At 44.6% G+C, this 20,106-nt stretch overlaps 1 protein-coding gene across 2 annotated transcripts in view; it reads right to left on the bottom strand.

Annotated features, from left to right (window-relative positions):
- Positions 1-11,990, bottom strand: part of LOC306835462 (B-cell lymphoma/leukemia 11A-like) — a 52,553-nt gene extending 40,563 nt beyond the window's left edge. The window contains exons 1-2 of one of the 2 annotated variants that reach the window (XM_079362008.1): positions 11,285-11,990; positions 6,766-7,221 (exon numbers count right to left, since the gene is read on the bottom strand). In XM_079362008.1, the coding sequence (XP_079218134.1) occupies positions 6,766-7,221; positions 11,285-11,339 (511 nt within the window). In that variant the 5' untranslated portion in view covers positions 11,340-11,990. The remainder of the gene's footprint in view (positions 1-6,765; positions 7,222-11,284) is intronic. The other variant, XM_079362009.1, reaches the window with a different exon arrangement.
- Positions 11,991-20,106: the final 8,116 nt, after the last annotated feature.

Raw genomic sequence — 20,106 nt, 5'->3', positions numbered from 1 at the left:
ACACCCACAAATACACACACACACACATTTCATGTCACTCATTTACACACACGTAGACATTCTGCAGTTTCAATGAGAAGAACTGATAAATGTACACATTTAAAGCCAAGAAGACATGAATATACAGAGTGTGTGTGCGTGTGTGTGGTGTGTGTGCAGAGCCAGTCTGTAATCCAGTGGCCTATATAAATAAGCTTTGTAGTGTATAAACAGTTTTATGAACAGGCCTTCAACTGCCTTCAACATAATAAGAGAGCTGAGTTACATGTGCACCCTCTGAGCAGACCGAGCAGAGTGTGTGTGTGTGTGTGTGTGTGTGTGTGTGTGTGTGTGTGTGTGTGTGTGTGTGTGTGCGCGTGCGTGCGTGCGTGCGTGCATGAGTGTGTGCGTGTCTATGAGGGATAAACAAACACACAGGGAGCAGTGAGCGAGCCAAAAACAGCAGCTTTCCCTCTCACCACGGACGAGGAGGAGGAGGAGGAGATGTTAGCGCGGACGCCGAATCGTTCGCATAAACACGACGAGTCAGATCAATAAACAATCCTCCATCATGGAGAGCAGTCTGCGTGACGTCACAGAGACGCTGTCACAGCTGCAAGTACTGCAAACTGGGAAATAACTCAGGTCTTTTTTATGTCTTATTGTTCTCAGTCATTGTTTTCGAATGGTTTACCGAACGAGATCATCTTTTGTTTTTTTTAAACATCTGCCTCGGCCCTTGGTCATCGTCGCGGCGACGGCGCAGACTTCCCAGGGATCAGCTGTCCGTCAGAGTGTGTGGGCAGCATGACGTCTTTCTCTTCAGGGATTTTTTTTTTTCTTTTTTAACCTTTGATGTCGACGTCGTTGTTGTTGAGTTGTTCAGCCGCGGTGGCAATGATTGCCACTCATGCTCTGCACTTCTGTATATTCTGAACCCACTGCACATGCGAAATCCATCACTTCCTGTGCATCCAGACCATTTGTCTGAACAAAAGGCCGACTGTGCCTGATCAATCCTGCACATGCACAATTATAAGGTTTTTGTAGAGCAGCCATGACACCTAGCTGTGCCTTTACACTGACTTATATTTGCCATGTCAAAACATAATGCATTTGAGACAACAACAACAAAAACACTATCTTATGGGTTATGTATGTTTGATATTGTATTGTTTATGAAGTTAAAAAGCTTACAGACTGCTGTAAAGTTAAATGAACACAGGTGCATGGTTCAAACTTGAGTATGCAAACGTGCAGAGTGGACAAAGACACGAGCTACCTGTAAATGATCTCACTGTGCAGTTTGCATGTTGTGCTGTTTATGATTCCGTTTCCTTTCGACAACTTAACACTTCTCTTGTCACTGTGCTGGCCCCGCTGCAATAAGAGGTCAAAGGTCACATTCAGTCCGAGGCCAATCAAATTCAAGGTTTAATCATCACGTGATGTCTGTTGAGTGTGTATCACAAATCAGAGACCCAGCTTCAAAGACACAAATGTAAACTAAAGGAAAAGTATGCAATGTGTTAAAAAACATAAAAGTTGAATAAAATGTAGGATTTAACCCTTTACAGGGCACTCATTGAAATACTTTGAAATTTAAAAAATTCAACCTCAGAGTGTCATTGGGGGGACATAACAGAACTTTGTTTCTGTTTAAAAAAAAATTCAAACGTTTTTAATTTCACTTAGAAAAATCAACATTGACAAAGTTACCATATTTGGTTCAAATGCCACAACAGCAGGAGGGTGATCTCTTCTGATTGGCTGAGTGAGGATCACATGCTTCTTGACCTTTCTGAGGTGCAGAAGGGTGGCCATTTGAAATGTGTACCACAATTACCAAAAATAATCACTTGCCCGATGAAGGGTTAAGCAAGCACAAGTCTCTATTTCTCTTTTGATGCTTCTTGATAACCATTCTTTGTTCTCCGGGAACGTCCAACTTATAACAAAAGATTGTATGAAATTGTTAATTTCCCCTTAAATTTACTTGGATAGATTTAACGACTCTGCCTCAATTCTTTATTAGGCGAGGGAATATGAGCATGTGTGCATCAAGCATGACCAAACAGGATAAAGGATAAGCCAGCAGCATGCTCTGGACTATCTCTGCAGAAGCTAACATTTCACAAGGAGGACTTCAGGTTCTATTCTGAGCAAACATAAAAAAATCATTACTTTTCCGATCCGTGTTTTTATTACTGCATCCAAAATTTGTAAGCACTGAGGTCCAATTTTTTTTTCTTTTGAGTTTCCGTCTGGATTGCAGACGCACTCTGCAAACACACACCCACACATTTACAGCAGGACAATAATCAGCAAATATGCAGTTTATGGAGGATTTTCATGAGCGCTGAGTATAAAACACAATAGAGCCTGTTGGCCTCGCTGGCACATTATTAGCTTTTCCAGTCATTCCAGAGGCCTGTTGTATGTGTTATCCTTCAACTGATGCTCTGCACACCCCGAACATGTTTACATTCAGTAAAGCTCATTCAAAATGTCGACACAGTCAGATTCTCGCTGCACTGGGAGACAAACGCTGCAGTTCAAATGCTGCACTTGAGTCCACTAAATAAAAAATCTTGTGTTGAGAAAGAAAGACGGAGCAACAATAGATTAGTAATGGCAGCCAGTGTGTGAAATCTCTTTGTAGGCTCGCCGGGATGTGCTTCAGCATGAGACACACACACACACACACACCACACACACACACACACACACACACACACACACACACACCAAACATACTGTAATTGATTCAGTATCAATTGGCTTTCCCTGATTTGCATTGACTGTTAATGTTGCAGGGAGAGAGACGGACGCATGAGCCAAAAAGGGAAAAAAAAGAAAAAAAAAAAGAAGAAGAGGAGCGAGAGAATATGCATGCGACAGAGAGAGATCTGACACCGAGCCAGACAATGATGGGTGTTAAAAATGCACTAATGTGTATTGAGGTGGGTCATTAGATCACAGGCTAACAATTCTCATATTACAAGGCTAGAAGTCAGGAGGCTCTTCATATTTCAGGAGAGAAAATATTCATGCATCTAATAAATAAAGATTTGTGTGTGAGTTGACAACATGCACAACAATCGATATAATCTCTGTTAATAACCAAATATCACCATGCTAATATAGCTTATCAGTCAATATTGCTCAATAAAATCAATGGTCAATAAAATGAATAATTCTTTGCACTGGCTGAGTATCAATTTCAGCTCATTAACACACATATTATCACTGATTTCCCATTGAGGGACAGATTAAATTCCTGTTGCCAATTATGAGAAATCAATTGGCAAAACCGGACAGCGGAAATGGTATTTACAGCCGAAATAATCCACAAAGAATTCCCTCTAAATTTTCAATTTCCAAGCCAAGAATTTTTTTCTTCTTTCAGTTAAAAGAGACATGGCCATTTACCCATCAACCTACAGACACACACACACACACACACACACACACACACACACACATGCAAACCGTTCTCTTTTGAGACATTAGCGATGCTGTTTCTGAATGAGGGGTGCCTCAGGGATTATAATCAGAATTTTCATCTCAGTCAGGGATTAATAGAATAAATGGGCAAGAGAGAGAGCACTAACGGTGTGTGTGTGAGTGCGAGTGCATGTGGTGTGTGTGTGTGGTGTGGGTGGGCGGGTGTGCTGCCTTTTTTGCATCCCTGATCGGCATTTTGCCTGTACAGTCTTCTCTTTCTCACACACACACACACACACACACACACACACACACACACACACACACACAGGTAATGTCTGTTCACGGTCGAGGCTGTTTGATATGTAAATAGCAGCGTTCCGGCACAAGTCCGACGCTTTGTGTTCCTCTGAGCCTTGCAGCAGCCAAAGGAGCTCTCTCTCTCTCTCTCTCTCTCTCTCTCTCTCTCTCTCTCTCTCTCTCTCTCTCTCTCCGACCGAGGACATAGATACACAGACATCCCATTATGTAGGCAAGATGCATGCAGAAAAACATGCTACATATGCAGTGATAAAGGAAAAAGAATCACAATATCTGCATCATAGGGGGAAAATATTCCCTCGATACCACGAGACAGAATAAAAACAAAACATTTGGATTGTGATGTTACCGAGTAAAACTTTCAATCTGCTGACATAATGTTTAATGTGAAATATTTAGTGTTGATAGTCAGTACAAAATACTTGAAATGCTTTTTTCAGTTTAGTTATTGTGGTGAATTTGATGCCTTCTTGCTGAGCTGAGGCCTTATTGTGAAGACGGTCGACAGTGGAATGCCAAGCCAGCATTTACAAATAAGAAACACACGCATTCTTCCCTTGCCTCCTTTTATTGTCATTAAGAATGCTTTTTTGGACGCCGATCATCATGGCTTAAATTCCTGCAGATTTCTTTTTTTTTTCTGCCTTTCACATATTTACCTCAGCGTGACAGTTTGGGGTCAATTAGGATGAAAGCTGGGGTCGGGGAGGGAAATACTGGCTTTAATTATCGCCTGTGAGGATGGATGTGTTGCGTAAATTCAGCCTGTGAGGTGGTGTGTGTGTGCCCAGTGGCTGAGACCAGCTCCTGAGAACTCTCTGATTAAAGAGGAGGCATGTAAATAAAATGATGCATTCACATTACAGATGGATATTTTACGAGCCAGTTTTTCTCCTCGGTTTAAGCGTTTAATAATGCTCGGTCTGTCTGCTGCTTCGGCTTGACGTCAACTTCAGACAAGATATATAACGCTGCTGTCCTGTTTTCTTCTCCTCCTGTCTGAGTGTACAGCTGTTCCTACCAAGACGTTCCCACACACAATGCTATTGAAGCAACCAGACGCCTGTATTATGATGTAAATCGCTCTAATAACCCAGTTTAGCCGGTGAGTGTCTGTGAGTGAGTGTGTGCGTGTGTGTGTGTGGGAGTGGGTGTTGAAATGTATTGTCACAGCAGAGATACAAGCAGCTTTTTCCCCCCCCCAAAAAATAAAATAAAAGTGGCATTACGTCCTTAAAGCTGACGCACAGCAGACACAAATGCATCTTTGACAAAACTTTTCCTAATCGCCCCGTCCTGCCTCTGAAAACTGTGAGAACTGAGATAATTGACGACAACCGCTCATTGTGCTTCGACTTCCTCAAATGCAGCCTAACTCTAAAATGGAAACAAACTGCAACATTTAGGAATCCTGAGTTGCGTTCAGCGAGCAGAGTGATAAAGTGTGTATTTTGCTGCTGTGTTTCCGCTGCTCTATTTCATCTTCACCCCTTTTTTTTCCCCTCCCCTTTTCTCTCTTTCTGTAACGGCTAATTTAGTACAGGCAGCCCGCCACTAAAAACTACTGCTAATTAAAATGCACGAGGAAAAAAAAAAAAATGGCGCTGCAACAAATAATTAGTGGCGTTAAGACGCTTTAAATAAACGACTTTCCCTACTAAGAGAAAAACTAAAATTGGCGTTTCCCTTTCGCCACTCGCCTCTCATTTGCACTGAGAAAAGAGGCGGAAGGAAATGGAAGATAAAACTGGAGTAAAATCGAGTATTTCACCTATGAAGTTTGGTAGGGAGGTAAACTGAAGAGAGGGAAACAAATGAAAGGGATGGAGAACTGGGCTTCTGCGGGTAAGATGGCAGTGAAAGGGGGGGCAAAACCACACCGAGAGCAGGACACATCTGCTAGGGCCACATGAGAGAACTGCACACACAAATACACACACACACACACACACACACACACACAAGTGTTATGCAAGAACACACATTATGCATACCCAATCCCAGAAAGAGGCTGCAGTTACTCCCCAGACGAAAAGTCGCACACAAACACAGTTTTTCCAGCATCCAGTGCAACACACACACACACACACACACACACACACACACACACACACACAATGTGGTCTCCCAGGAGCACTCACACACTGACCAGCAGTACTAAGTCAAGGTCATCAAGTCTCTTTGCATCTGGCCCACAGGGGTTTGGGTACCATGGCTAAACTGGGGAAACTGGGAGGACACATGCATACTTTTTTTTTTTTTTTTTGCATTGTTTTCCCGTGGATCAGTCAAAGGACAAATAGGCAGACGTGGATCTGTAACATTATCCGAGACACACTAAACACTGCCCTTTACTCGAGACAGTAAAGACAGAAGACGATTCACACACAAACTCACAGACGGAGGGAAAGCTGTCGTAAATCAAAGCAGTGTGTGTCCCTTTTTTTGTGTGCTATAAATGAAAACAGAGGCGTACTCTCTCAGGTTTCCTCCCCACCTGTGACGTCCCTCTGTTGTTGTTTGTCTGAAACTTTCCCCCCAAACAGTGCTCAGCCAATCACATGTCTTTCCATCGCCATGATTGACATGTGTGTCCCCTAAAAACGCACTTGAGCTCAGTCAGCGACGGCCCACACACGACCAGCAGGAACATGGACGCCAGACTGGAAACTACCACGACACTCGCACATTGTGTCACTGGTAGAAAAACAAGGCCTGATGTTACACACAGACGTAACCCTATCAGCGGGTAAATCCCATTTAGACAGGTAGGATGGGGACAAAGAAAGCTGGAAGAGTTCATTTATCCGTCAGTGTGGATCAAATGTTTGTTATAAATACATCTCTGATTGATTTATCATATTTAACTTCCTTTTATCTTCACATAAGCCAATAATCACTCCCTCTGCAAAGACTCACAGCCTCAGAAAGACGCGTCTGTCTGAATTTGAGTACCTGTGCAACTGTGGTTTAATCCAGACAAAGGCAGTGTGTTGGTGTAAAAACAAGTCTGGTTACCTGGGAGGGGCTCCAGTTTGGGAAAAATCCCTCGAGGCGTCGAGAACCTGTCCTCGTCGTCTTCTGCCAGTGTGGCCTGGACGCCCACCTCCACAGGCCTCCTGCTGCGCCGGGAGCCCAGCGCAGGCGATGGTGTTAGGGCGAGGCCAGGGGACGGCGAGGGGGGCTTGTCCAGCCCCCGGCCAACAGTCAGACAGGGGGGCCCGTGGCATCGCTTCCTCTTGTGCTCAATGAAGAGCAGGATGTCCGCCAGGGGGAAGGTGGCCTGGCACTGGCCGCAGGTCAGCAGGTCCTGCTCCAGAGAGGGGTGAGAGGGGTCATGACCCAACCGGGCCAGCCGGCCCACGGCCGATCCTGGGTGGTGCCCATTGAAGTTGCTGCTCTCCTCTGAGTGCTCCGAGCAGCGTTCCGACAGCTCCTCCGACGAGATGACAGCCGTGGACAGAGGTTCGGCTGCTGGCGAGGCGGAGGGGGAGAACAGGCATGGAGGAAGAAGAAGAGGAGGGTGGGAGGGAAGAGGGAGAGTGAATTAAGCAAGTGACGGTTACGCTCAACAACAAAAGCAACAAGCACATGTTCAGATTTGTTCTATAATTAAAACCTATTGATTGAACTATTTGTGAGAATAAATGACAAGAGGAAAGGAAGTCACACAGAGGATCCGAGCTCAAGAGTCAAAGCTAAATACAAGCTGACATGTAGTGCACACAATAAGGGGACGAGAAAATGTGCCTTGTAATGATAGAAATGCATGCAATATGGGAGAAATGATTACAGCAGGAGCTGGTCTGGATCACACATCAGAAGAGTGAAATGGTGGGAAAGAATATGCTGAATAGCTGCAAAGCTCAAATCAGATTCCTCAAAGATAACAATTTCCGAGCCAATGACAGGGAGAGCTTAGAAAAATGACGGTTAAACACATAAGCTAAATATGTGGATGACTTGTCTATCCTTGTTTGTACAGATTTTGATCCTGTAATCAGCAGAAGGGAGAACTGTCACAGAGCAGCGTCAGAGCCGAGGAGAGGACGGGGAAGGCAGGCGGCTCGGTGAAGTGCGTCAGCGAGAAGGAGAACTCTTCCCTCTGCCCTGATTACATGAGCCTGCCTTACAGTTCTTAAATATCAGCTGCTTGTACAGCGAGAAATCACCCAAAAAAGAGCCGTTCAACCCGATTCCTCACCCCTCCGAGGGCCGGATTAACTCCTAACTACTTTTTTTAAGCAGCCTTTTGTGAGAGCTCAGCCCGTCCTGCAGCAGAGGGAGAGGAGTGTGAAGAGAGCGGCCCGCTGAATTAGAGGAGCGAGACGGGAGGACATAATTCACTGTCCCTCTTTTAAAGGAAATCTTCCAGTCCAAGGTGAAGAGTCTGACTCTGTGCTAGCCGCCTAATGCATGTTGACCTTCTTTACTCAGCCGCCAATTTCACATTTTAATGAACTTAAAACCACTGAGAGTCAAAAAATAGATTTTAATTTTCACTGTCTGGGTGATTGGTACAGATTTTGTCTGATAAAAGGGATCCTGTGCATGGATGTGTAACAATGTGTGTGTGTAGGTGTGTGTGTTCGTGTGTGTGTGTGTGTGTGTGTGTGTGTGGGAATGCACAAATGTACAAATGTGTGTGTGTGTGTGTGTGTGTGTGTGTGTGTGTGTGTGTGTGTGTGTGTGTGTGTGTGTGTGTGTGTGTGTGTGTGTGTGTGTGTGTGTGTGTGTGTGTGTGTGAGAGTGTGTTAGAGAAAGAGAGATAGGGTCTGAATGTGGACTACATCCCCTCAAGGAAATATCATTTGAATGCTGCGATCCTGCACGACATCTGTGCACAAACTGGGACATGGAGATAACATGATAAATTCCCGGATCGTACCAACACCACCACTAACCCCCACCCATCCTATCAACACCCCCCCCACACACACACACACATACACCCCACCCTGCTCCTCTTTGATTTAACTTTAGGTCAATACAATGCACGTTACACAACAGATCAAGATAAAAACAAAAAACAAAAAAATCTAATGAAAGCTGCATAAGCCCCTCACCTCTGAAGTTGAACTCAAGAGTAGATATCCGCTGATATGAAAAAAACAAACATTCAGTTGGATTTAACTGAAGTCGAGGAGGGAAGGGTGAAACCTAAATGTTATATTTTTTTTTTTGATTCTAGCAAGTCTCCATCCACAGAGTTCATTTTCCCTAAAATAAAAACATGCATGAATCACATGTGTATCTTCTTTTCAAGGCTCCACAGCTGGCTAGAATAAAGAGAGGTACAGTGAGTGTCTGTGCTGTCCGTTAATCTATCAAAACATGCATATTCACCTTCCCTACAGGACGGGGAAAGGAAGGAATAAATGTCCTGAACCGAGTAAGCATGAGGTCGACAGTTCTGCCAGCCTAATAGATCGATAGAAGCACGTAGTAAACTTATGTGTCTGTCTTTCTGCCCCAAATAATGTGATAGGATATTATCTGAACTTTTTGAAGAAAAAAAAATAATAATCAAAATGTGATCTTAATTCTCGGAAGGAGATGGCCATATATTAGTTAACGTTACAAAAAGCACTGCTTTATGGTGGTAACATTTTACAAGTCGATTGTGAAGTGACACCACAAACACCGGAGATGCACTGCTTGCTCAGAAATCCGTTAAAAATGTAGAATAAAAGGAAAAGAAAGAAAAGAAATCGCAGGTGATCTAACAAGAAACAACCAACAATGGGTGTTTTCTTTTAAGTGATACTGTGCTTCAATAGTAACTCAACCGATTATATGCAAACATATGTGGGGTGTAACGTTAGAGAGGGTAAACGGAGAGGTCTGCAGGCATATTATAGCGTAGCTTCATGCTGATTTCAGTCTGCACTTGTGTACGAATGTGATGCAAGGAGATACAAGCAAAGGAGGTGGGTTTGATGTGATGAAGAGGATGTGTAGATTTGGATATAGGGAGGTGTTGGGGGGAGGGGGGGGTCCTTCTCCCTCCCTCCCGTCCTTGCCATGTCTTGTATACTATCCCTATATTCTAAAGAGATCGCAAAATAGTAGCCCGTGTAGATAGGGGTGGCAGTGAAACTGATCAGGTTCGAGCTCAGTGCTGGATTTTCTGATCGCGCTCTGCCTCCTAGCGACGGTTCGTGGACATAGTGGCTGCGCTGTCACCCAGCCGGGGCCACACACACACACACACACACACACACACACACACACACACACACACACACACACGCGCGCATACATACATACATACACGCATTACACATACATACACAATCTCTACCCAAAGAAAACATACGAGAAAGCCAGCCAACAAACCGAAACATAATCAAGCACTGATTGGTCAAAAAATGGCCAAATATCTCCTGGTTTTAGATGTTCGGGCCACTTTGAGAGCCTCAGAAACGCTGCAAGGTGGCGTCCAGTGCTGCACATGGTGCGGTGATAGGCACCACTTTAATAATCATCCCGCAGTTTCAAAACACACATATCTGCTCTCTCGTGTCGTCTCATATTTAGCCATAATAAACTTGTCAATATGAAGTTTAAGTGCGTAAAGTCGGATTTTTTTCCCCAAACACGTTTCGAATTTTGCTCCTTTTAAAATAATATTCTGTGTTTAAATGAGCTGACTCTTAGTCCTCACTTCAACTGCACATGAAACTTTGGGGTCGTGTGACTTTTTTCCTTGGTTTAAATTTATAGCTTAATAAGAAATAATCCCAAATTGACAGGACTGAGTGAGGTGTCCTGTTGCTGTGTTTCTTGTCTCTCTAAGTCTTAGCAGTAGCAGCTGTAGTGCCGGCTTAGTGAAGGAAGCTTCTCATCTGAACTAAACATCAACAAACAGCTTTTACAAGGGGAAGCAATATCATGTTATGCATTCAGATAAATAGATTTGTGTTTTATCTACTGCCGAGCTGCTGACAGGAGGAGGTAGTTGTAAACAGTCAAACACAAGATTTCCCCTTCGTTCCAAAAATCCAAGTTGTTGTTTTTTTTTTGTTTTTTTGTTGGGTTTTTTTTAACCTGAATATTATCCTCAAATAGAACAAGAGAGTAAGAGAGCGAGAGAGCAGATGAGAACCGTCCTGCAGAGCAGCTATCAGACGGCGATATTCCGGGCATGATTTCTCCACGGAGCTCCGCGGAGAGAACGCGCTCTGCTACCGGGAGCTCTGCGCGCTTCCACTGACCGGAGACCGAAGGGGCATCGGAGACACAGCGCGTGCATCTATCAGCATATGAATGCACATTCTCACCGTGTGTCAAAAGTGCGGTAAAGGTTGTAAACCGAAAAACAAAACTTTTTTCTGTCTTTCGGGCTTTTGAGATCTCAGAATGGCTTTACGCACGGAGCTGTCGCACTTTCTCTCCATGCTGGTAAGTCCAGGGTCCGAGCGGTGCGTCCGGTGTCCACAAGCTCCCTTTTTCCTCCCTTTCCCCCTCTGTGCTGCATGTATTGTAAAGGAGCCAGAAGTGACATGTTTTCTTTCTTTTTGTTATCTCTACTTACGCGAAAAATCCCGCTTGCTTAAGTGCTGAGGTTTGCCTTGCTTGCGGCGAGACATGGTGACTGGCGGCGGCGGCGTTCAGCGCGGATCACATCGGGGAGAGCCGGGGTTACAGAGGAGACTCCGGTGGGGCAGAAAATATCTTCATCCAACGCCTTTGACATCCACAAGAGGAAAAAAATAAAAATAAATTAGAAATAATACAAAGATGGCGCGGAGGCGAAGATGGATCGCAGAATCGCCGTCATGGCTTTTTTGAGAAAGGAGAGCGGAGAAAAAAGAGAGAGAGTGTGTGAGAGAGGTAGATGGAGAGAGAGAGAAGGGGAGAGAGATGGAAAAAATGGCAAAAGCCCCCCCCTCCACCCCCCGCCCGCCACCCCTCCCCTCCCCTCAACCCCCCCTCTGAGCTGTGCAAGTTCAAGTGCACGGACGTGACGTTCCCGGCGAACTTGAACGTCAGGCGATGGACGGACACCCGACATACAAAAACATGGGCAGGGCCGAGGCACCCGAGTGGGAGTGGGAGTGGGAGGAGGGACGGACGGGACGCGCAATAACAACACCAATGGACGGTCATTAGAGGGAGAGAGAGAGAGAGAGAGCGAGAGAGAGGGAAGGGACGGGAGAGGGAGGGGGGCTGGACATGAGAAATAGACCCAGTGGAAGCCAATGGACATAGAGATCAGGGGGGCCGGACTTGAAGCACTTGGAGGGAGGGAGGAGTGTGTGTGAATGTGTGTGTGTGTGTGTGTGTGTGTGTGTGTGTGCGCGCAAGTGAGAAAGAGGCAGAGATGTCTAATGAAAGCAATATGCAGAGAGAGAGAGGGAGGTGGACGCAAAACAGGGCAAAGGAAGCCGCGGACAGGAGCTCACTGGAGGGGGGCGGATATAACACGGCTGCATACACTACAGACCGAAAGAGTGTGTGTGTGTGTGTGTGTGTGTGTGTGTGTGTGTGTGTGTGTGTGTGTGTGTGTGTGTGTGTGTGTGTGTGTGTGTGTGTGTGTGTGTGTGTGTGTGTGTGTGTGTGTGTGTGTGTGTGTGTGTGTGTGAACGAACAAAGTCTGTCGCATGTGGTGGCCACTGAATCAGTCCGAGAAAAGCGTTCAAAGCTATCCAAAATTTCACCTGCTGAACGCGCGCGTGCATGTACATATGTGCATACGTTTGTGTCCTTAAAGCGCGTCCCCCATATAGATGCTATGTTTGGCACACATGCAGAGGGGACGAGATGGTAGAATGTCGAGGAGCGCAGCAAACTATCTGGTTTCAGCGAACAGGGCGAACAGGTTGAACAAGCAGCAGAGACACAGACCATAACCTGGTGGCTTCACACATAGAAGGCTTTACATGAATATGCACAGAGATCTGCTTACAGATAATAATCACTTCCCGTCCCCGTTAAACAAAGAAGGGACGTTATTACATGCAATATCGAGGCTGGTATTCAAAATATTGCATTTTTTAAAGTAATATAAAACAGTTCTCTAACTATGTTTATGAGATTTATTAGAATATGTCCCACAGTTGTGCATTGTGATTATATGGATTTTTACAGAGGGTTGGACATTTTCCTCAATTTTATATATTTGTACAAAACAGCTATAAAAAAAAAAGTATCAGTGGTTGAACCGTCATGTATAATTCTTTGGAGTCATTGGAGGAAGTCCAGTCTCGTCTTGAGGTCTTGGTCACTTTAACGCCAGTTTTGTGCCATAAATTAAATTCAGCTGTTCCGATGTGAGTAAGGCGCACAGTCTGTACAGTATGTGGAGGTGTACAGTGTGTCTTTTTTTAAAAACGGGAAAGTTCACTATAGGGTCCTCAGCCCCTCTGCCCGCCTGTTTGTCTGTATGTATCTGTCTGCGTGAAATCCACACTGCAGCCGCCCGCGTGCAGACCGTGGGAGCGCGAGCGGGCACATAAGCGCCCCATGTAATAACTTTCAGATGTGCCTCAGGTTCGAGCTGCATACGGTACAGGGGAGGGTGTGATGGTGGAGGGGGGGTGTGGAGAGAAGAGGAGGAGAAGGAGGAGGAAGAAGAAGAGGAGGGGGAAGAGATTGTAAATACTCTTGTAATAAAGGGGGTTTGGTAATATAAGACGCGGGGCTTAAAACGGCGAAGTCGCCGCGCATCAACGGTGCGATCCGGGTTTTAGGACGCAGACATCAAGAGAAGAGGCACGGCGCAAAATTTTTGAAGAAGAGAGCTAAAGGTGTGGACAAGTTGAAATAAAAATGAGAAGGATGACACGGAAGGAGAAGGCAGAGAAATTCGCCCGAGAAGCGGCACCAGCAGGAGCAGCTGTCGCCGGGGTGCAGAGGAGAAGAAGCCCGGAGAGGAAGCAGCAGAGGCAGCGGCGGCGGAGGCAGCGGCTACTCTAGTGGTGCTTCGGAGACCTGGAGCTACGCGCACTGACCGAAGAGGACGCGCACTTAATACCAAGGGGTGGGGGTGGTGGAGGGGAGGCAAGACAGAAAAAAGGAGGAGGAGGAGGCGGGAGGTGATGGGAGAGGGACATAGAGGAAGAGTGGAGAGAGAGAGAGAGAAAAGCCGGAGGAGGAGGTTCAACGTCAAGGGGGAAAAATGCATGACCAGTGAGTGAAATATTTTGCAGGTTGTAACTCGCTGCATGGCTTATTAGGCGGACCGATGTACTGCAAGACTGTATGTGTTCGCGCGTGCACGACAGTGTATGCGTGGCGATTATCCCGCACAGGGTGATTATCCCGTTTTCGATAGTTTGTCAAAGTTTAGGAAGGATTTTAACCTCGCACGGGAGATTTCTGTTTTACTTCATCTTAACGAAAATCCTACATTTATAGCCATAATGTGTTGTTATACAACATCCACGCTCGACATAGTCACTTAAAAATAAATGATGACAGATTTAAACTGTTGATTTTAACTGCACTTGATATGACCATTATAGTTTTATGATTATTGAAACACAATTTATTTCCCCACCACGGAGAAAACAGGGGGATCAATGTAAGATTACAGAGCTACATTTTTACGACACAATTACTGCACTATTTCCGACAATAAGATGCGCGTGGGTATATGTTTGGAAGATCGGTTTAAAACGTGATCGATATTTTTTCAGCATCAACGTGAATCAGAAAAGGTGAAGACGTTAATGGTCACAGGGAAATTTAGTTTATATTTTGTTAAGCATCTTGTTTGAGGAGGAGGGGTTTCGGTTTCTGTCAATTTGAAGATTTACAATAAATTGCCAACATTTATTCTTCAGTCGAGGATCTTCTCCTCTAACTTTTTACCTGAATTTTGGGGAACTATGAGCGCAGTGTCCACTCCCTCGCATCTGTGCACTGATGGGGATTAAAGATGCGTAAAAACACTTGTAAAGTGCACAAAGGCTTTTGTTTGGAGTTTTTTCCTAAAAAATGACTCGTCCTTTTAGAGGGAGTAATTGGGGTAAATTATTCGTGACACTCGGCTTTCTCTTCATTGGGCATTGGGTGTCCTGAGTGGCCTGTTGCTGGCCTGGATGGCGACAGGCGGCTACCGCGCCCACCGAACTTGATCCAGTAACTCTAGAAGCGCTTACAGGCTCGTTGACACGGCGGCGTGTCCAACGCGGAGTTGAAAACATGAGGAAACATAGACTTCATCATGTTCCTCGTGTTTATGATGAGGTTTTTCACTGATGCGATACTGGCCGTTTGTGAATTTGGACTTCATTTCTTCAGGCTGATCTGCCAAATGTCTTGCATCCTTTGGCACCAAAACTTTTACCCACATATGGAGAGATGTATTTCTGAACCTTTTGACAGAATCCGAGCTCCGCAGCTCATCTGTTAGGCAAAAAATCGTTCTTCCGAGACCATGCCACCCCCAATTGGTACCCACACTTGAGGGGGCCCTCGATTTTACACCCCCAATACACACATCCGAGAGCACTAACCTTGACCTCTCCCTCCACCCCGCTCCATCTGTTGGCAACAAAGAGTGTTTTTTCCTTTTTCTCTTCCTCTCTTCTGCTCCTATCTCATTCTCCCATCTACTCCTCCTCTGACTTATACACCCCTCAACAAACACGCACGCACACACACACACGCATACGCATGCACATGCAAGGCAGGACATTGATCAAAGCCCGCAGAGCTGCTCGGACGCGGGGAGCGCGCGGGGGGATCTCTATATGTAAATGGAAGCAGCGCGTCGCCGGTTCCGTCATACATCAGTCAGCCTGCATGTTTAATGCTGTGGAGGTGCAGCGGTAATATACATGTATGGATGGGGAAGCAGGGCCGGATTGCATGTTTGTGTATACTTTTGTATGAATACATGCAACACCGAGAAACAGATTTTTATATTTGATTTTTTTTATTGGAATAAAACAAATAAAATGTAACCATTTTACCAGCAAGTCACAAGCGGCGTTCAGGTGTTTGTTAAGCAGAAAAAAAAATTTTTTTGCGCCGTATGTAGGCCACACTCTAACTTTATTCCTCCCATTCAGCACTTTTATTCGCTGGTTAAAGCGGATGCTACTCTCCCCAGCCTATATATTCAGTACATATATGCAGTTATTGAACGGACTTTGATGATGCGCCATAAAACAGAGAGAGGGAGAATCTCGGTTCGTAAGGAGCGTGAAAAGAGCGGACATGGCAGCAGAGCGGCGGTGGTCACATGCGTGCCTTCCCTGCACGCACGACAGCTCCGGGGAAATTGAGTGACTGGGGGCGCATTTCAATATATGGAAATGACCGGGGGGCTCCTGAGATAAATCAGCTCCAATCCCTGCACACCCCCAACCACCCTACACACAATATCCCCCCTCCCTCTTTGCCATGCTTCTCTTCATACCTTAATGTCCCCCTTTCTCTCTCTCTCTCTCTCTCAAGCCGCTGCTTTTGTTACTTTAGTTGTAATTTCCGAAACTGTGCGTTGTAATTCAACAATGCAGGCGTTCATAAACAAGGTCAGAACGAAAGGGTTTACTAAATGCATCCAACCCACGAAGGCTGATTCCGATGGGCGAACATTTTCTTTTTTTAAAACCAAAGATTTGATCTCAGTCTGATCAACGTGTGCAGAACCTTGGGTGACCTAAATGAAATTCAAAATGATTTATTCCTAAACATTTACCCTTTAAATCTAAAATCAATTTGACATAATTGGAAAACACAAAAAGAAATGTATTTAAAAGGCTTTTTATAAAAGTCTGTCTATACACCGCTGGACTCACCGGAGCCAAACTTAACCTGACTTTATGCATTTAATTAAATCCTCAGCAGCGTGGCCCCTGTGCCAAACCAAATAATTCTTTGTTTGGCTTTTAATTTGTTCATCCTGTTATTCAGTTGAACTCGTTAATAAAAAAATGTTTTATTTTATTTAACGCCTAAATCACAAAAAATTTGTTCCTGAAAGAAAGCATTTGACTTGTTTGGTTACCTGTGCTGAGACAGAAACACAATTGTCTGGGTTTTAATGTGTTCTTTTTTTATTTCCGATGGGAATTATCTTCAAATCCCTGTTAAATCTAGTCTCTGGCTTTTGCGGAGGAATTTCAGGCTTTGGTAGTCCCCCTCACATCCCCATACATACGCTCACAAACCCGGTGTACCACCACGACACTTCCATTTCCAAAAAGCTTAACAATAAAAGGAACGGGGTGGATTTCACAACGTGCCATTATCACATCGGGGGATGTGCGCGCACGCCGTTGCGTCCGCCCGGTGGTATTAGATGAAATCAGGCGGGATTACACGGCTATAGACCAAATTATCAGACCCCCTTTCCCCCCCTCCCCTCACCTCTTTCCACCCCCTTTTCCTCCTCCCTGTATAATGCCTGGTTCTGATGTGTCGGGGAATCCAAACTTTGTGCAAATATTTAAAACGTGGTTGATTTGAGCAGGTGGATTTTTCAAATCAAGTGACGGTAAATCTCTTCTTTTGCTGCTGCGTTAGGACTAATTGAAAATCCCCGACAGCATCCCTGAAGGGCCCCAGGAAGCCAAAGACCCCCGCTGCAGACTGTACGGGGTCCTATGTCTTTAGACAGTCATGCACTGTGCAGATTTTCTCTCCTCACCACCTCCACCACCACACCGCACATTCATCCATCTGCCTGTAATGCACGGACGTGTTTATGGCCGCCGTAGTTAAGTCGTTGTTAATTTTACACTAAACGGGTTGTTATGAAGATGAATGACGGGGAGGAGGAATGGCTCACATGGGACATCTGAGCGCCTTCCTGCTCTGAGAGGAGCCTATAGACTATAGGAGAGTAAAGGCAGGAGACGTGAGAGTGGATTGGTCTGCAGGGGCCGATTTGTGGAGATGTTCTTAACACGTCGTGGTTATAAGTCACTGATGACTTGTAGAAGGACAGACGCTGAAAGCTGCTTTAGTCCAGCATGCAACACTAACAATATGATACACTTATTAAAGCTAAAATAATATTTAACCTGATAACTTTCGAATGAGTTGACTCTCCTAATAGCCCCATAATCTGTAAAGCAGGAGATAAAACCTTACATTGCACCCAGTACATAGCGGAGTAAATGTCATCTCACAGACATGGACTCTAGCTCCCCCTAGTGCCTAAATGCAGTCAGTGTCAGAGCGCAGGGAAAGGTAAAAGAGGCCCCTGTAGGATGAGGCCGCCGACGAGGGCCCGCAGCGGGGAAAAGAAAAAAGAGCGTCAGTGTTGATTTGAAGGATTGGACTGTGAGCGATTGTGAGGCACCGATTTGGAATCATTCTTCTAAATCAGCAGATTTGAAATCAGCTCCGAGAAAAGCTCGTCAATGAGATAAAACACAAGGTGGAGGAGTGGCTCGAATTGGGAAGGGACTAAAAACCCAACATGTTCAATAACAACGCATTTAGTTTGACACTCAGAGTGATCCGCTGCTTCTATGCTCGCGTCCAGATTGTCGTTTCTGATGAAGTCACAAAATGAAACCAAATCCTTGAAATCCACAACAAGCATCACCTCTCATCTTCCCGTGCTTTGAATATCTATTGTCTATTTAGATGAACACAGAAGATCGTGCTAATAAACGGATACAATTGCATTCAACCCCAGATTTATCATTTCCTAAAGTCTAGCACGGTCACTTTTTTTTACCTCTCAAATAACCACCAAACAGCTGTTCTGTCGCAAGCCTGCTCTCATACATTTCTGCATTTTATTGATCAGACGTCAAACACTTTCTGTTTGACGTATTTTTGGTATTCTTTACTTTGAACAGGCTATACGGATAAAGTTTTTTTTCTCCAAGGCCTATTAAATCCGCGTGGCTTTTCACCTCCTAATAATGCCATTAAGGAAAGAAACTATTTTTAATCATCCATGATTTAAATATCGCCCGTGTGGTTTAGTTTTTAAGGGATTATTAATCGCGTCCAATAATCCCGCACCAGCGATCAGCGGCTGTAAATGAAGTCTGATCCTGTAAATCTTGTTCGTCTGATCAGGCTACACGTCAGAGAGCTCGGTGATAAATCAAGATTTTTAATGAATATCAATAGAAGAAGCAGAAGCCTCGAGAAGTAATGAGATTAAGCAGCGGCCGTGCGGGGCTGCGTGCGCGTGGCGGTGCGGGGCCGGAGTTACGGGGGAACACTATGGGAATGACTGCAACGACTTTTTTTTGTACATTGGAGGCTTAAAACATTAACACAGATAGGTGGTCACATTACAAATCTAATGGGTATGACACCTTTTTATTTGATCCGGGTCTGCAGGTCAGCTAAATCCAGTGGACTTCTGCGCGTGCTGATGGCAGAGTGGGTGATTTATTATCACAACTGAGCAATTAGACGCCACCATGTTAGTGGAGATTAAACAAGAAGAAGAGAATTTAACTTGAGTTTGTACTTTTAGTCTTTTGTGTCCTCTGCAATCCCACAGCATCCGTCACCTCTCCTCCCAGGCGTGCCTACAATCTGTAATGTAACTTCATGGGAATAAAAAAAAATTACACAATCATTTATAATAAAAATAATTTATAACAGGACAAAATGATTTCTTCAGTCATTTATTTATAATTGTTTTCGCTGTAGTTGGTGGAGTCATTGCTGCATCGACTAAGAAGAAATGACCATCCATCGTGATCAAATTATAAGTGATCAAGTGGAAATCTCGGTACAGGAAGTCCCGCATCATCCTCTCTCCTCCATCTATTTACAAGAATGGAAAAGATAACTGAAACCGTTTTAAATTAGACTCTATTTATCCCTCCCATAAGAGTGCATTATCAGATGACAAGATTGTCTTCATGGCATCCATGACATGTTCATTTATTTATTGCTCGAGTTTAGCAGAAGTTTGACAATACATTATTATAACGAGTGCACCAGTTGTAAATCAAACAGTTCCTGGAGATCAGCACTCAGAAGGAAGCTGACTAACCTGAGTTTAATGTGTGAGTCTCTTGTGCCCCCTAGAGAGAGACGCTCAAACAGCACACGGCTCCACTCTCTCAGTGACGGAGTGCAGGAGGTGACTGACTGGAGGACAGATTGGCTTTCTTGTCTCTTCTTTTTTACATCAGTGTTTATTGCAGATCTTAAAACAGTCGTGCAGCATGCTTCCATTTTCAGTAAAGTTTAAGGTCTCAGGTGAAAGCAGCTGTTCATGTTATTGTCACAACTTATCCTAAAATGAAGTCATTCTCCATCAAATACACTGTGGCATAAAACCCTCACACAGGCATAAGGGATGGACAAAATTAAATCATTACTGCAGGAAACCAGCTAATGCCGAAATCATGAGATACATAAACTGAGAACTCAAGAAAACAGGTCAGATTTTGGCTATTTCTTATCATAGTAAAA

This window comes from Symphodus melops, assembly GCF_947650265.1.
Source record: "Symphodus melops genome assembly, chromosome: 15".
NCBI classification, from domain to species: domain Eukaryota; kingdom Metazoa; phylum Chordata; class Actinopteri; order Labriformes; family Labridae; genus Symphodus; species Symphodus melops.
The sequence above is the reverse complement of the archived record's forward strand: the minus strand, read 5'-3'. Positions and strand labels throughout refer to the sequence as shown.